This window comes from Colletotrichum paranaense, assembly GCF_030867605.1.
Source record: "Colletotrichum paranaense strain IMI 384185 chromosome Unknown Scaffold_6.1, whole genome shotgun sequence".
Classification (NCBI taxonomy): domain Eukaryota; kingdom Fungi; phylum Ascomycota; class Sordariomycetes; order Glomerellales; family Glomerellaceae; genus Colletotrichum; species Colletotrichum paranaense.
Genome location: NW_026848964.1, coordinates 1,554,257 through 1,569,356, shown reverse-complemented (window position 1 = coordinate 1,569,356; position 15,100 = coordinate 1,554,257). Strand labels below are relative to the sequence as shown.

At 55.9% G+C, this 15,100-nt stretch overlaps 5 protein-coding genes across 5 annotated transcripts; 3 read left to right on the top strand and 2 right to left on the bottom strand.

Moving 5' to 3' along the window:
• Positions 1 to 472: 472 nt before the first annotated feature.
• CPAR01_08174 (SNF2 family domain-containing protein) lies at positions 473 to 3,768 on the top strand (the record flags this gene model as incomplete). Its single annotated transcript, XM_060492443.1, has 3 exons — positions 473 to 536; positions 637 to 3,484; positions 3,540 to 3,768. The coding sequence occupies 3 exons, from the start codon at positions 473 to 475 to the stop codon at positions 3,766 to 3,768; spliced, it is 3,141 nt and encodes a 1,046-aa protein (XP_060348813.1).
• A 1,175-nt stretch (positions 3,769 to 4,943) lies between these two features.
• On the bottom strand, positions 4,944 to 6,079 carry CPAR01_08173 (lipase; the record flags this gene model as incomplete). The annotated part of the gene is made up of 3 exons (XM_060492442.1): positions 4,944 to 5,697; positions 5,760 to 5,875; positions 5,930 to 6,079. The coding sequence occupies 3 exons, from the start codon at positions 6,077 to 6,079 to the stop codon at positions 4,944 to 4,946; spliced, it is 1,020 nt and encodes a 339-aa protein (XP_060348812.1).
• Positions 6,080 to 7,870: 1,791 nt separating this feature from the next.
• Positions 7,871 to 9,194, top strand: CPAR01_08172 (uncharacterized protein; the record flags this gene model as incomplete). The annotated part of the gene is made up of 2 exons (XM_060492441.1): positions 7,871 to 8,585; positions 8,770 to 9,194. Coding segments are annotated over 2 exons (1,140 nt in total), but the record flags the coding sequence as incomplete, so codon positions are not given.
• A 466-nt stretch (positions 9,195 to 9,660) lies between these two features.
• Positions 9,661 to 12,548, top strand: CPAR01_08171 (glycosyl hydrolase family 3 N terminal domain-containing protein; the record flags this gene model as incomplete). Its single annotated transcript, XM_060492440.1, has 5 exons — positions 9,661 to 9,963; positions 10,007 to 10,245; positions 10,298 to 10,491; positions 10,547 to 10,605; positions 10,683 to 12,548. The coding sequence occupies 5 exons, from the start codon at positions 9,661 to 9,663 to the stop codon at positions 12,546 to 12,548; spliced, it is 2,661 nt and encodes an 886-aa protein (XP_060348810.1).
• A 276-nt stretch (positions 12,549 to 12,824) lies between these two features.
• CPAR01_08170 (uncharacterized protein) lies at positions 12,825 to 14,233 on the bottom strand (the record flags this gene model as incomplete). The annotated part of the gene is made up of 2 exons (XM_060492439.1): positions 12,825 to 13,383; positions 13,458 to 14,233. The coding sequence occupies 2 exons, from the start codon at positions 14,231 to 14,233 to the stop codon at positions 12,825 to 12,827; spliced, it is 1,335 nt and encodes a 444-aa protein (XP_060348809.1).
• Between the last annotated feature and the right edge of the window lie 867 nt (positions 14,234 to 15,100).

Below are 15,100 nucleotides of genomic sequence, written 5' to 3'. Positions count from 1 at the left end.
TTGTCTGAGGTGAGGCGGTCCTTCTCAGCTTTGCCTGACCGAAAAGGAGTTCGCCAGTGGCAAGTCCAAATTCTTTTTTCCCTTGGCCTTCTCCATCACCACTTGCCTCTTTTTTTTTCCCTTTCCCTTTTTCACATCACCAACCGTCAGACTGTTTGGCCTCTACCTCAGGGCAATCTACAATTTCAATTCGTCCTTTTCCCCTCCCTCACCAAAAGGTACCGAGATACCCCAATCATCGACCCCTTTGGTGCACAGTCTCCAAGCTTCTTCGGCGATAAGCTGAGACTGTTCGCCACCACTTGCCGAGCTTTGTCCCGGCCATCCCAACTTTCTTCTCACGTCAACCGTCGCCAAACTTTCACCTCTGTGTGAAAAAAAACCGACAAACTTCAATTTCCTTTCTCAAAATTGAGGTTGCAAGTGCAAAAAATCTTTCTCGCTGCACCAAAAGGTTATCATCGCCGTCAAGATGACTGGCCGCCGTGGTCGCCCTTCTCTCGCTCAGAAGGAGAGTATGGCCTCCACTCGAAGCAGTAAGTCGTGGATTTAATTTTATTTCGGCCTGCACATCCACCATCAAATCGTGGACGACTGTGTGCGCAAACCAACCATTGATAACTAACACATCCGCAGACTCCCCTGACCCTCTCTCGGTTGCTGGTACCGGCCGTCTCACTAGATCTGCATCGAGCCGTAACCTTGCAGCTGCGGCTCAACCTGTGACTTCAGCCCCTCCGACTGCTAAGAGAGGTCGAGGACGACCCAGCAGAGCCTCCCTGGCCAACGACTCGGCTTCCTCAACTGCATCTGCGTCTGCTGCTGCATCTGCCGACCTCACTTCTGCCAGTGAAGCCTCCACCCCTGCTACCAGCAATGTCGCTACACCTGCTCCCTCCGTCTCTGGGTCTGGCTATGTCCCTCTTGTCCTGCCTGCCGCTTTGAGAAACCCCAGGATTGAAGGATCTCAGTCTGCATCCAAGATCGAGGTTCATCTTCCCACTTCTGCTGGACTCAACGAGCGTGCTCTGCGTCACAGCCAGTATTCCATGCAGCCAGCCAAGCGCAAGGTTGGCGGTGGTTACTACGACGACGATGATGAAGAGGATGAGGAGCCATCTGATAATGACCGCGATGCTCTGGTTGCTCGCCGCCTCCAGAAGGAAGAGAACAAGAAATCGACTGCCTCCACCAGCCTGTCCGATGCCGCCCTCGCTCGACGTCTCCAGGAAGAGGAGTACGAGATGGATGAGTCTGATGTCCCGCTTGCCACTGGTCGTGGCCGTCGTGCGACTGCTATCGCTGCTAAGGCCACGGTAAAGGACAGCGACGCCGACTCCGAAGACGTTCCGCTTGTTTCTCGATCCAAGCTTGGTGGTCGGGGCCGAGGTAGACCCCCCAAGAAGCAAAAGGTTGTGGTCCCTGAGTCGGACAACGAGGATGGATTCGCAGATTCGACGGACGACGAGCTTAGCGATCTCTCGGACAACTTTTCTGAACTTGAGGATGATGATAGCAACAAGATTCCCAAGAAAGCAAAGGCAAAGGGCAAGGCTAAGCAGCCAGTCAGACGGACTAGAGCTTCCGCTTCGACACTGCCTCCAGCCTCTGAGGGGCTCCCTGAAGACGATGACGATGCTTTGTCGAGCCTCGATAGCGGCGACTTTGACAGCTCTGAATCTGACGAGGCCGATAGTGACGGCGGTCTTCAGAGCGCCGTGGCCGCACAGTCCCGGGGTCGCCGTGCCTATCAACGCGGCTCCAAGCGCCGCGGCATGCTTGAACGCGCCAGGTTGGAGAACAACCATCCTGAGCTTCTCACCATGTGGCAGGACTTGGAGGCGTCTCCCGCCCTCAGGCCCGACAAGATTGCTCAGCCGCAGCAGATCTCGCGTCAGCTCAAGCCCTTCCAGCTCGAGGGCGTCTCTTGGATGATTGAGATGGAAAAGACCGACTACAAAGGCGGCCTGTTGGGTGACGAGATGGGTCTCGGCAAGACCATCCAGGCGGTATCCCTCATCATGTCCGACTATCCCCAGAAGAAGCCCTCCCTCGTCTTGGTCCCTCCCGTTGCTCTTATGCAGTGGAAGAGCGAGATTGAATCCTACACGGACGGCACCCTCAAGGTCTTTGTCTACCACGGTACTATGAAGAACGCCAAGAACATGACCCTGAAGGAGCTCAAGAAGTACAATGTCATCATGATGTCGTACAACAGTCTGGAGTCCATGTACCGGAAGCAGGAGAAAGGCTTCACCCGCGCAGACGGCGTACATAAGGAGAAGAGCTTGATCCACCAGGTTGACTTCCACCGCATCATCCTCGACGAGGCCCATAGCATCAAGACCCGTACTACCATGACGGCGAAGGCTTGCTTTGCTCTGAAGACCTCGTACCGATGGTGCCTTACCGGAACTCCGCTTCAGAACCGCATTGGCGAGTTCTTCTCCTTGATCCGCTTCCTTCAAGTTGCGCCTTTCGCATCGTACTTGTGCAAGCAGTGCCCCTGTGCCGGCCTGGATTGGAACCTCGACGACGATCACCGTTGCCACTCGTGCGGACACGCCGGCATGCAGCACGTGTCCGTATTCAACCAGGAGCTCCTCAACCCCATTCAGAAGTTTGGCAACTTTGGACCGGGCCGCGAAGCCTTTCAGAAGCTCCGCTTGATGACCGATCGCATTATGCTTCGTCGCCTAAAGAAGGACCACACCAACTCCATGGAACTCCCCGTCAAGGAGATCTACGTTGATCGCCAGTTCTTTGGTGAAGCGGAGAATGATTTCGCCAACAGCATCATGACCAACGGCCAGCGCAAGTTCGAGACGTACGTCGCCCAGGGTGTCTTGCTCAACAACTACGCCAACATTTTTGGTCTCATCATGCAGATGCGCCAGGTGGCCGATCACCCCGATCTGATCCTTCGCAAGCATGGAGAGGGCGGGCAGAACACACTCATGTGTGGCGTTTGCGATGAGCCGGCCGAGGATGCCATCAGGAGCCGCTGCAAGCACGACTTTTGCCGCGCGTGTGCTAGAAGCTACCTGTTGTCTTCTGCTGAGCCTGACTGCCCCCGCTGCCACATTGCGCTGGCCATCGACTTGGAGCAGCCCGAGATTGAGCAGAATGAGGCTGATGTCAAGAAGTCTTCGATTATCAATCGAATCAAGATGGAAGAATGGACTTCTTCCTCCAAGATTGAGCTTCTCGTCCACGAGCTTCACAAGCTTCGATCAGACAACGCTTCGCACAAGTCCATTATCTTTTCACAGTTCTCATCCATGCTGCAGCTCATCGAGTGGCGTCTTCGTCGCGCCGGTATCACCACCGTCATGCTTGACGGCAGCATGAGCCCCGCGCAGCGTCAGGCGTCCATCGACCACTTCATGACCAAGACGGAGTGCGAGTGCTTCCTCGTCTCTCTCAAGGCCGGTGGTGTCGCGCTCAACCTCACCGAGGCGTCTCGCGTCTTCATCGTTGACCCGTAAGTTACATGTCTCAATACTCACTATCAAGTTCCCAGCTAACATGACATGCAGTTGGTGGAACCCTGCCGCCGAGTGGCAGTCTGCCGACCGTTGCCACCGCATTGGTCAAACCCGCCCCTGCACCATTACCCGTCTCTGCATCGAGGACTCGGTCGAGAGCCGCATGGTGCTGATTCAGGAGAAGAAGACCAACATGATCAACTCCACCGTCAACGCGGACGATAAGGCCATGGAGTCTCTGAGCCCCGAGGACATGCAATTCCTGTTCCGTGGTTCTTAGACTTTTAGCTCGTCTGCAAAATTTCTTTCATCATTGTGTTTTCCCGCAAAAAGTGGATTTCTGTGGTTTCCCCCAGGGCGGCGTTGAGGACAAGGCAGGGCAGACGGAAAGGATAAGGACATTGGGACTGTAGTACCCAGCCCCCATCATCGGAGTCGGGCGTGCGTCGTTCTCTTCTTCCTATACCCCTTTTCGATTTGCAAATATGGCGTGGTTCACGGATGGAACACCTTGTGTGTATGGGTGTGGCCCATTACTTCAGGTAGATACTCTCAGCGTTCAGCTGGGTGGTTCTTTGTTTCTCCATCTGGACAATAGATTCAGAAATTAGGTATCAGCAAATATTGATCGCAATGCTAGTGACTATGAGGAGCCATACAGTGCCGTATAATCAACTGGCCGGTCAGCAATGTCAGCACCCATGGGCCCATGATCCGCAAACTCCGCACGTGGGCGCTGGGTTATGTAGGGGCCTTACGTACCAGGGTACGGAGTATTGGAAATCCCGGAAAGATACTCCCAATGGTTATTCAATCCCCACAGGCTTCAGGTGAGTGGAATGGTTCGTTCTGGGAAAGTCTATCCTGTACCATACCACAGTAGTTCGCGATGCCAAGCGGCCAATATATACGTAACACAACCGTTCCGTTCCAACGCGCCAGTGCCATTCTTAGTACGGCTGGGACTGAAACAAAGGAAAACACGCGGTTTGGGAATATGGGATACGAACTTTGCTCGATCGGGTACCGCGCGGTCTTTTAGTTAACGGGACTTGCGAGTCAGTCGATGACATGGGGAGGGGGGTTATGTGTGTCCGGACTCGGTACCCGTCCGGGGTGCGTCCCACTCGTGGAATCGTGCTGACGGTGCTGGTACGGCTCTTTTGACCGTCACAGATAGGGTCATTGTTTTCACAGCTTGTTCAGAGGAAAGAAGTGGTGCGGTTCAACGCCCAGGTTGACGCTGGGCGTGGATTATGTACTATACTAATTATGTACGTGAATAGTCTTGACGATATCTCCTTTGGCCGCAATGGCTTGGGGATATCCCTTGATGGTATCCTTGTTGATGATGATGATGCTTCCCCTAAAACTCCAGAAGCCCGCTTCCCTGCCCTTCATAACATGGTCATGACATTTAATTTCTTTCGTGTATACGGCATGCCGTCGTCCTCCTTACTCCTCAAGTGACGCGGCGTACTCGATATCCTGCTGGGCCCAGGCCGTCAGGCGCGCAGCGAGGTCCTCGTCCGAGATGTCCTCCTCTCTCTCCTTGATGCCGAAGCCGTCGGTGCTGCAGGCGCCCGTACGGCGGAGGTAGTACAGGTGGGCGTCGACGTCGAGGCCAAAGGTGCCGCCGTTGCACTTTGTGTTGGCGGCGCCCTCGCATACCTTGATGTCGGCGACGGCGTAGTCGACGGTGGTGGCGTTGCCGGTGGACAGCCAGTACTCGGGGCTAGTGTGGCGGTAGCCGAAGAGGATGGGGGGCAGGCGGGGGACGGGGTCGTCGACGTGGGTGACGCGGTACTCGGCGCCGGCCTGGGCGGTGACGAAGTTGGTGAAGGCGGCGTTGCCTACACGGGGGCTGCCGTAGGTGTAGATGTCGACGGGGTAACCGTCGCGGCGGAGGTCGGCGGCGGCGATGGTGACGACGGCGCCGCCGAGGGAGTGGCCGGTGCCGACGATGGTGTAGCTGGGGTTGGCGGCCTTTGCGGACTTGACGGAGGCCAGGAGGGCGTCCTTGATCTCGTCCCAGCCGTTTGCGAAGCCGGTGTGGACCTTGCAGCCGTCGACAAAGTCGCAGTCGTCGAAGCCGAAGAGGATATTGGTGATCCAGTTGCGGACGTTGCTGGAGCCGCGGATGGCAATGACAATGTTCTTTCTCACGGGATCCGTGGCGACGAAGCCTTGGAGGCCAGAGACAAGACCGCTGAAGCGTGTTAGTTACCTTCAGGTCAAAGGTGAAAAGCCAGGAGTATCTGGTCAACTTACGAAAAGGTTCCCACAATCTTTCCTCCGTTGGCGGTGACATCAGGGCAAGCATCGGCGCTGCAGGTGATTGATGCACCAGCGGCGGCCTCGCTGTTGCAAGAGGTTGCTGCCACCATCTATGTTACATGTTAGCGCACGCGGACAAGTCAGAAGTCTGGGCAATGTCCTACCTGAACGTAGTACTCAAAGTTGGACAGGTCGGCGCTCGACACCGTCACGGCTCTCTCATCGAGAGCAGCCACCGGGGCTCTGACATCGAGGAGGGGAGATGCCGAGACTGCGGCAGACAGCAAAGGGAGAAGAGACAGCTTGGCCAACATGATGACGGTAGAGGAAGCAACTCAAGACAACAGGAACAGGGACGGAACTCGAGGACTTTCTCGTGAGGCACAACGAACAGAGAGACAAGGCAAGCTATCGTCCTCCACGCTGCCGCAACGTCTTATACATAATCAAGAGAGCAACGAACGGAGCACCGGGGTAAAGAGGCCAGTGGATCGACATCGAGTCGTACACCCCAGACAACGGTCTGTTGTAAGGGTTGCGGTGAGTGTCCACCATGCCTCCAAGTCAAGCATTCATGGCTCGGGCGAGGTTGGGGGCCGGTAGCAAAGCAACTCCCCTCGATATTGGGGATATGCGAGCCAGGGTGAGACTTCTCACGCTAAAGCAAACAATACGCAAGACTTTGCGGTTTCTGGCAGTTCCTCCGCAAGTTAGAGCAATCTCGCCAGGCACAGAGCGGCGGAAATCGGCACTAGAAGCGCCAGTTGCGAATGGAAGAGATGCGTTCTTGGAGAAGGCGGTTCCATACTCCATCTAGCAAGGGGCCAAGCTCAAGAGGTCCTACCGGGGGGGCGGCAGTACGGGATAGACAGCTTTGACCATTGGGTGGCCTCGTCAGACAGACAAGAGGACAAGACCTGGTTCTGGCCGCTATAGCCAAGTATTGGTAGCAGGTCAGCGGTTCGGAGTGATTAGTAGCAAGCCTCGAGTGATATTGGTCTTGAATCAGTCCAACCATGAGGAACAGAATCCACGTGGGTGTGATGAGGTTGATGGACCGTCAAGGTGGTAAGGAAGCGCCCGTGCGGTCAGACAAAGACATCTCGATCCTTGGGTATCCGTAGTGCAAAGACAGAGACTGAGAGACAAGCAATGAGAGTTTCTGCTCAATAACTCTGCGATCCTGGGGTGCCATTTGGCGCCACGTGAGCCAAGCATCCCCATAGTGGGCTTGCCGCTCATTGAACAACGACGACTGAGTGGATGGTCCCTGGACGGCGACGAGCCGGGGTGAAGCTGGGCAATTCCCACTTCTGTTGGGCTCTGTCGAAACAATAGCGTCCGCACCGGGAACAAGTTGTTAATGAAGCTGGCCGAATGGTCCTTGTTCGAACGAACTGGTGGTCAATTGCGGTCGGCCGATTGCTGGAAGAAGCCCGCCGGCCCCCGGGCGAGTCCCTGGACGAGGCCCGCAAGAGCTCAACAAAATACTGCCAATGTGGTCTTGTGCGAGTTTGAATTTTCCGATTAGTGTCGTAAGTCAAGTCCAAAGCCAAGACCAAGATACGTAAAACCAAATCGGGATTCTCGTGTGGTGATACGCGGCCCTCTACGCTGGAGAGCCGCTCTCGAGGCATCACGCGGACGAATGCTCTCGTACCACGGTTCGTTCCTCCCAATCGAGTATGGAGGTCGGTCAGGCAGAACAAGTTCCATCACGCCCATAGTTGTCGGCATTAAGGTACGCCTACAGACTATTGGCAAGAGTATTTGCAAAGAAAAAGCATGTGGATGTGATTAAAGACGGGAAGATGCAGCTGAGATGGATGGCAGATGCAACACCAAAGCCACTAGATTACGGTAGAGTGAGATGGAGGTGGGATGAAAAGGCTTGGAGACTTGGGGTCGGCGGCAGCGTAATGTCATGCTGCTTCCTGCCGCCTCTTGGGGGCTTGGGAGCTTCGGAGCTGAATCTCGCAGCTTCCTTCTTGTCTCTAGACCCTACACGATAGGTGTGCGGCAGCTTCATTCATGGATGCCGTGATGCCGTCCTTGTCAGCTTCTCTCTACGTCTGTCTACCTTAGTGCCTACACTACAGCAGACTCTCCCTCCTTCATCCACCTACCCACACCCTCCCAGTTCTAACGATCAACGGCCAACGGTCAACGGTCCATCGTCGATTCGTCCCTTCTTCCCACCGAGCCACCCGTACCTGATGATCAGATGTCGACCTAGCAACGCGGGGTTGAGACATTCTAGAAAGAAGGGTTGTCATCCGGAGTCCGCGCCCACGAGACCTCTTCCTCGCCCTCCATCACTTGGTCTCTTGGACCAATACGTCCTCAATGCCTCCCCCTCACGACCAGTCGACGTTGCAGCTATCAGCTACGACATATCGGACACTACCACTCATCTCGTTCAGCTATCACTGCGCCATCTCTCGAACCGACATTTGGCCTTCTTTCTTCCCAAGATTGCCGTTCATGCCGTGCCGCTTCCACCGACCTTGCCTTTTGATCGATTCCCGTTTTCCGTGCAGAACAAGAGCCGAAATCTGCGCTCCGTCACCCCTGACCCCTGCCCCATCGATCTTCGCCGCTGGACCGAGTTTGGGATTTCCGACCGCCTGGTGCTCTTCGCTTGCGAGTTTCCTAATTTCAGCAGTGCCCTGGACTCGATCTGGTGGACGTGGCAGACCCCAGGCAGAGACCTCTTGGGGTATCACGAGGTCCGTCTTGTACCACCACTCCGATGGTACACACCCATTTACGATGCTGCATATGCACTTATTCAAGGAAATAGACATCTGTGGCCTGCCAGTGAACCACGCGCGCAATGCAACGCCCGGCCACAAACTGACAGACTGACAGCTCTCCCCGCGTCGGAGCCGAGCCCGGACGAGCAGTATTTTTCCCTTTTACAGTTTGCTGACCGCTCACAGCTCGCCAGGCATTCCCACCAAGCGCCCACCCTGCACGTAACAAGGGAGATCTTCACATCCAGTTTGCATGCCACCTTGGATCGGCCATGTCAACATTTACGGTCATCATCGCCGTCTTGTCGACCCTTTGGGCCTCGAGCGTGGGTCTTCTTCACGGCTTAATCTTGTCATACCCACCGCTCCTCTCAACGCCCTCGCTGGAAAGCCCGACTCTGAACTGTCACTGTTCCCCGGGGACTTGCGAATGCCGTCGCTTAACTCCAAGTCCCAGGTTCCCACCTACCAACTCCCGCCCGAAGCGAGGCGGTTTCGGCCGCTAATCCGGTTCGACACCGAATCGATCCTTTGTACCAAAAGACTACAGCACAGAATCTCGAAAAGGGTGGTATTTCCCCCGCCTTGCACTGACTTATCGCTGGCGCTGTCGTATCAAACCATACTTTGTCTACGCGACATGTCGATCGACCACTCTAACGCTCATATTTGACAAGCATAGGCCCGAACAATCCAGCACAGCTGCCCAAAGGGAGCATCCCACAACCTTGATACGTTGCAATATCTGCCTTTTTCTAATGCTCTTGGACCCTTCTGGTAGCTATCAGGGCATCATGAGCTGTCAGGTATGGCTGCATATCCCTGCGGTCAGTAGAGTCCACGGAGCTGCCAAGCGGATCGTCTGTTGTCACTTGCCTTCTATACCACGCGGACTGTAAGGGCCCGTGATTGGAGTGTATAGTCATAATGACAAGTGAGAGCTACCGGTCCGCCAGTAGCCTAGATATTCCGTGCGTAGTATATAAGTGAATGGCGGTGCTCGCGATGTCGCATTTTCTGTAGCTCCTGTTCGTCCGCTCGTGTTGACGTAGCTCTCTCTCTCTCTCTCGTGACCTGTACCATTGGTTCGAGTCTAGCCTATAAGAGCCTTGCGGTAACGAGACCAATCGACCGCCGCCATGGCAAACACATTCTCTGTCAAGTCCCTGGTCGTAGCCCTCCTCGCTAGTCACCTCTCATCCTGCGACGCCGCCGTGATATCAGTAAGATCCGATGTGCCTGCCGGATATGTCGCCGCGCCCTACTACCCGGCGCCGTACGGCGGCTGGACCTCGGACTGGACAGACAGTTATAAGAGGGCGAAAGCTGTGGTTGATAAGATGACGTTGGCTGAAAAGACCAACATCACGTCCGGAACCGGCATCTTCATGGGTGAGTCTTGGTGGAGTGATGTCGTGGGATTCGTAACTGACATGCACAGGGTGCGTTTATCATCACACCATGTATAACTCCTGCTAACCATAGCCAAGCCGCTGCGTTGGAAACTCCGGCAGCGCTTTGCGTGTCGGTTTCCCCCAGCTATGCCTCGCGGACTCGGCAACCGGTCTCCGTCAAGCCGACAACGTGACGGTTTTCCCGTCCGGCATCACGACCGGTGCCACCTTTGACAAGGACCTGATGTACGCTCGCGGTGTTGCCATAGGCAAGGAATTCCGAGGCAAAGGCGCCAACGTTTACCTAGGACCAGCCGTGGGTCCCATAGGGTATGTTCTGCCCCTGATGATGTCGTCCAGAACAAGCTAACCATAACGCCAGTCGAAAGCCCCGTGGTGGCCGAAATTGGGAGGGCTTCGGGGCCGATCCTGCGCTGCAGGGCAAGGCTGCTGCTCTAACGATCAAGGGCGTCCAGGAGCAGGGCGTCATCGCCACGATCAAGCATCTCATCGGCAACGAGCAGGAGATGTATCGCATGTATAACCCTCTACAGCAGGGTTATAGCTCCAACATTGGTTGGTTACCGACAGAGAGAGAAACGGTGATTGGTCTCTCGACTAACAACGACAGATGACCGAACACTCCATGAACTCTACCTGTGGCCCTTTGCAGATGGCGTACACGCAGGTGTAGGATCCGTGATGACGGCCTACAATGCGGCAAGTATTCCGTACACATCATTGAAACTTGAACTAACGGAAACCAGGTCAACGGCTCGGCATGCAGCCAGAACAGCTATCTCATCAATGGCATTCTGAAAGACGAGCTCGGCTTCCAAGGCTTCGTCATGAGCGACTGGCTTTCCCACATGTCCGGCGTAGGCAGCGCCCTCGCGGGCCTGGACTTCAACGCCCCCGGTGACCAGCAAGTTCCCCTGACGGGCTACAGCTACTGGATGTACGATCTCACCAGGGCGGTGCTGAACGGATCCGTCCCCGTGGATCGCATCAACGACATGGCCACCAGAGTACTGGCGAGCTGGTACCAGATGGGCCAGGACTCGGGCTTCCCCGCGCTCAACTTCGCCACGGGAACCCGCAACAGGGTGGGAGATCTCTACCCGGGAGCCATCCCCTTCTCCCCCAGCGGCGTCGTCAACGAGATGGTCCAGGTGCAGGCGGACCACTACCTCGTCGCCAGGCAGGTCGCGCAGGAGGCCATCACCCTGCTCAAGAACAACGGCAGCCTTCTGCCCATTGCCACGTCGGCTTCGATCAAAGTCTTTGGCACCGATGCCATTACGAACCCAGACGGCCCCAACGCTTGTGCCGATCGATCCTGCAACAAGGGCCTGCTCGGTATCGGCTGGGGCTCGGGGACGGTTGACTACGTCTACCTCGACGATCCCATCACCGCGATTAAGAAGAGAGCCAGCAACGTGACGTTCTACAACACCGACTCCTTTCCTTCCGTGCCGGCTCCAACAGCAGACGATGTTGCTTTTGTATTCATCACCTCGGACTCTGGGGAGAATCAGTATGTCGTAGAGGGTAACAACGGTGACCGCAGCTCGTCTGGTCTCGACGCCTGGCACAACGGCAACAAGTTGGTCCAGGACGCTGCCGCAAAGTATTCAAACGTCGTGGTCGTCATACACTCTGTCGGACCAATCGTCGTCGACTCGTGGATCGATCTTCCCAGCGTCAAGTCCGTCCTGGTTGCCCACCTCCCCGGCCAGGAGGCAGGCGAGTCCCTCGCCAACATCGTCTTTGGCGCGGCCTCCCCCTCCGGCCACCTCCCCTACAGCATGACCAAGAAGGAATCCGACCTCCCAGACTCCGTGACCCAGCTCGTCGGCGGCTCCCTCGGCCAGCCCCAGGACACCTATTCCGAGGGCCTGTACATCGACTACCGCTACCTCAACAAGAACGGTATCAAGCCGCGCTTCGCCTTTGGTCATGGGCTGAGCTACACCGCCTTCTCCTACACCGGCGCGACCATCAGCTCCGCGACGGCGCTCACCGCGTCCCCGCCGGCCCGCCCCGCAAAGCAAGGGATCCTGACGTACACCGCGCCCATCCCCGACTGGACCGAGGGCGTCGCGCCGTCCGGCTTCAACAAGATCTTCCGGTATATCTACTCCTGGTGCACCGAGTCCGAGGCCAAGGACGCCGTCGCCGCCTCCAAGACGGAGACGTATCCCTACCCGGAGGGGTACAGCACCGCGCAGAAACCGGGCCCTCCAGCTGGCGGCGCGCAGGGCGGCAACCCCGCTCTCTTTGACGTTGTCTTTTCCGTGTCGGTGAAAGTGACCAACACGGGCAGTAAGTACTCGGGTAAAGCGTCAGCGCAGGCGTACGTGCAGTTCCCCGGCGGCGGGCCCGAGACGCCGGTGATCCAGCTACGCGACTTTGTCAAGACGAAGAGCCTGGCGCCGGGGGAGAGTGCTACCGTGACGCTGCAGCTGACGAGGCGGGATTTGAGCGTGTGGGATGTGGTCAGCCAGAACTGGGTTGTGCCGAATCCTACCGGGCGGTATAAGATTTGGATCGGGGAGGCGAGTGACAAGTTGTTCTTGGCTTGTTATACGGATACCAAGACGTGTGAGGCTGGACTGGCTAGCCCTGTTTGATTTGTTCTTTTGTGCAGTTCATCTTCTGAACTCTCCTTCAAACTCTTGTGGTAGGGTTGGTTGATTGTTGTCAGCCGATAGTGGCCAGAACGTTAGGATCGAGTCTCCCGTAGAAAGAGCGGCGTCAATGGGAACTGTCGTGAAATAGTCAAACTTTCGGATTTGATCTCAGCAGTTCCAATTTAATAATACAAGGGTGGTATCTCTCAAGACTACAATCACAAAAGCAGCTCCCAAACTTGCGTTTGATCCAACACAAGTCATCAACCCCAACTCTTAACCCAGCATCATAACCATACCATTCTTGATAGCGTCAATCTCCTTCTTCCCAAGCGGATTCTTCTTGTTAAAAGCATGCTGCTTCCGCTTCGCAGGCGTCCACGACGTGATATCCAAATCGTCCCCCCCAATCTTCCTCCCCTTCTTATACGAAGCCAACGCATCCGCCCACCCCCAGGGGTCCTCGCCGTGTTCCTCGGCTGTAGGCAGCTCCTCCTCCTCGTTATCGAGACCCTCAATGAGAACCTTCAGCCCCGGGACGCCCTTGAGCGTGATGCCGTGCTTCTTGGCGTACGCTGCAACGTAGCTGTCGAATTTCTCCGCCGTAAAGGGGAAAGGACGCTTCTTGGACTTTTTGTGGACGGTCTCGTTTTGCAAGAGGTCGAAGCCGCGTAAGGCGGAGGCGACTTTGAGCATGCCGGCCATGACGCAGCCCAGGTCTTTTACTTCCGAGTCCGCGGCCAGGACGCCCTCGCGCTCGAGGCGGGCGAGGGTTGTGAGGAAGAGGTTGCCGATGAGTTTTGCTGTTTCGTCGACGAACTCGCCGTCGTCGGCCCTGGATTTCATCGTATCAGTACGACGTGCTAGCAAGGAGGAATGAAGGAAGTACAACGTGACTCTTGAACTTACATGGCAAAGTCACCACCATTCAGGTACCAAATAAACGGGCACAGCGCCTCGCAGATAACCCACTGCTCCCGCCAGCTCCCTTTCGCCTCCTCGTAGTCGAGGACGAGGTTCTGCAGCACCTGCAGCACGCCGTAGGCCATGTGGTCGGTGTACGTGTACATGCGGAAGCTGTCCGGGTCGCGGACCTGGCAATGAATCTGCTGGCTCATGAGCTTGCGGAAGCCGGCGTGTGTGATCACGTAGGGCGCGTCCGGGTGCTCGGCCGCCGGCTTGTTGCAGACGCACGTCTTGCCGCCGTCGCATTTCTGTTTGGGCTTCTTCTTCTCGAGCTCGACGTAGGCGAGGTGCTGCTGCTCGTCTTTGGCTTTGCCTTGTGCGGTGGCCTTCTTCTCGTCGGCTACTTTGGACTTGCCCTTGCCCTTGCCCTTGGCTTGAGGCTCTTCCTTCTCCTCTTCTTCGTCGTCCTCCTCTTCGTCCTCGTCATCCTCGTCGTCTTCCTCGTCACCACCATGCCTGGTGCCAAAGGAACACCGGACTACGTATTCAAAGGCATAGGCAACCTCTTCGCAAGCCTTTTTGTAGTCCTCATCGGCGTTACGTGAGGCCGAGACCGCCGACCAGCGAGTATTCTTGGCTGGCCAGCGATTCTTACCGCGGTCGTCATCAGCAGGGGCAGCTGCGGGTGCAGGTGAAGAGGCCTCGGCCTCGGGAGCCGTAGTCTTGGGCTTCTTACTGGCACCGGACGCCGCTCCGGTTGAGTGTCTTTTAGGAGGCATTAAGGGGTTGTCTTGGGGCACGGATGAATGTGTAAGTGAGTCTCACAGGGAATAGTTATTTCACTAGGTGGGAAACAAGAAACAAGAGAGCTTCAACTATGGCACTTTGAACGAGGAGCCGTTTTTTTTTTGAGAACCGTAGGACTTCCATGTCGGGTAGAGCCACCGATGGATGTCACTATCGAAAGTTAAAAAGTTGCAGAGCTATGAGTTCTTTGCGTTTCCATCCGACGACGCGCGCAGAACGCGTTTGAGCTTGCCCAATTATGACGAATGTTGATCTGGACCGTGGAACCCTCCATCCCTGGATGCGTCGAATCATGTGACACCCGGACAGATCGAGATACCGTTTCTTTTCTTTTTGTACTGTCTATGCTGTCCGGAGTACAGCTGGGGTCCAGGAAGATCAAAAGGTTTTCCATATCTGATAAGCAGGTCTGAGAAGCATCATAACCTTGCCAGCTGTGCGGAAAAAAGTCCGGCTTGCTTCGGATTACGATAGGGGCTGCCGATATCCAATGCTGCTGGCCGCTTCTTCCCTTTAAGCCCGGCAGGGGAACAGTTGGAAAGGATGCGGGCACGACATAGTAGCTTTGAACAGATGCTAGCAATTTCAAGAGAATGATATATGTCATGGAACTTGCCAGGGCCTATTCGAGAATGACCGAACAGAATGTCTCGCTACGTTGATGGCTTCTCAGTGCTTGATACTCGTCCGCCGTGGCCAAGAGACTGCGATTAAGGGCGCCTCATGGCCAGGAACATAACCTCTTCACTCTCGGCACAGAGAACCACTGTCTCGACCTGAACCTTGCAGACAGATGCGTAAAATGACCGTTGGGTGCAGCGGCCTGCGCAATGCCGAAG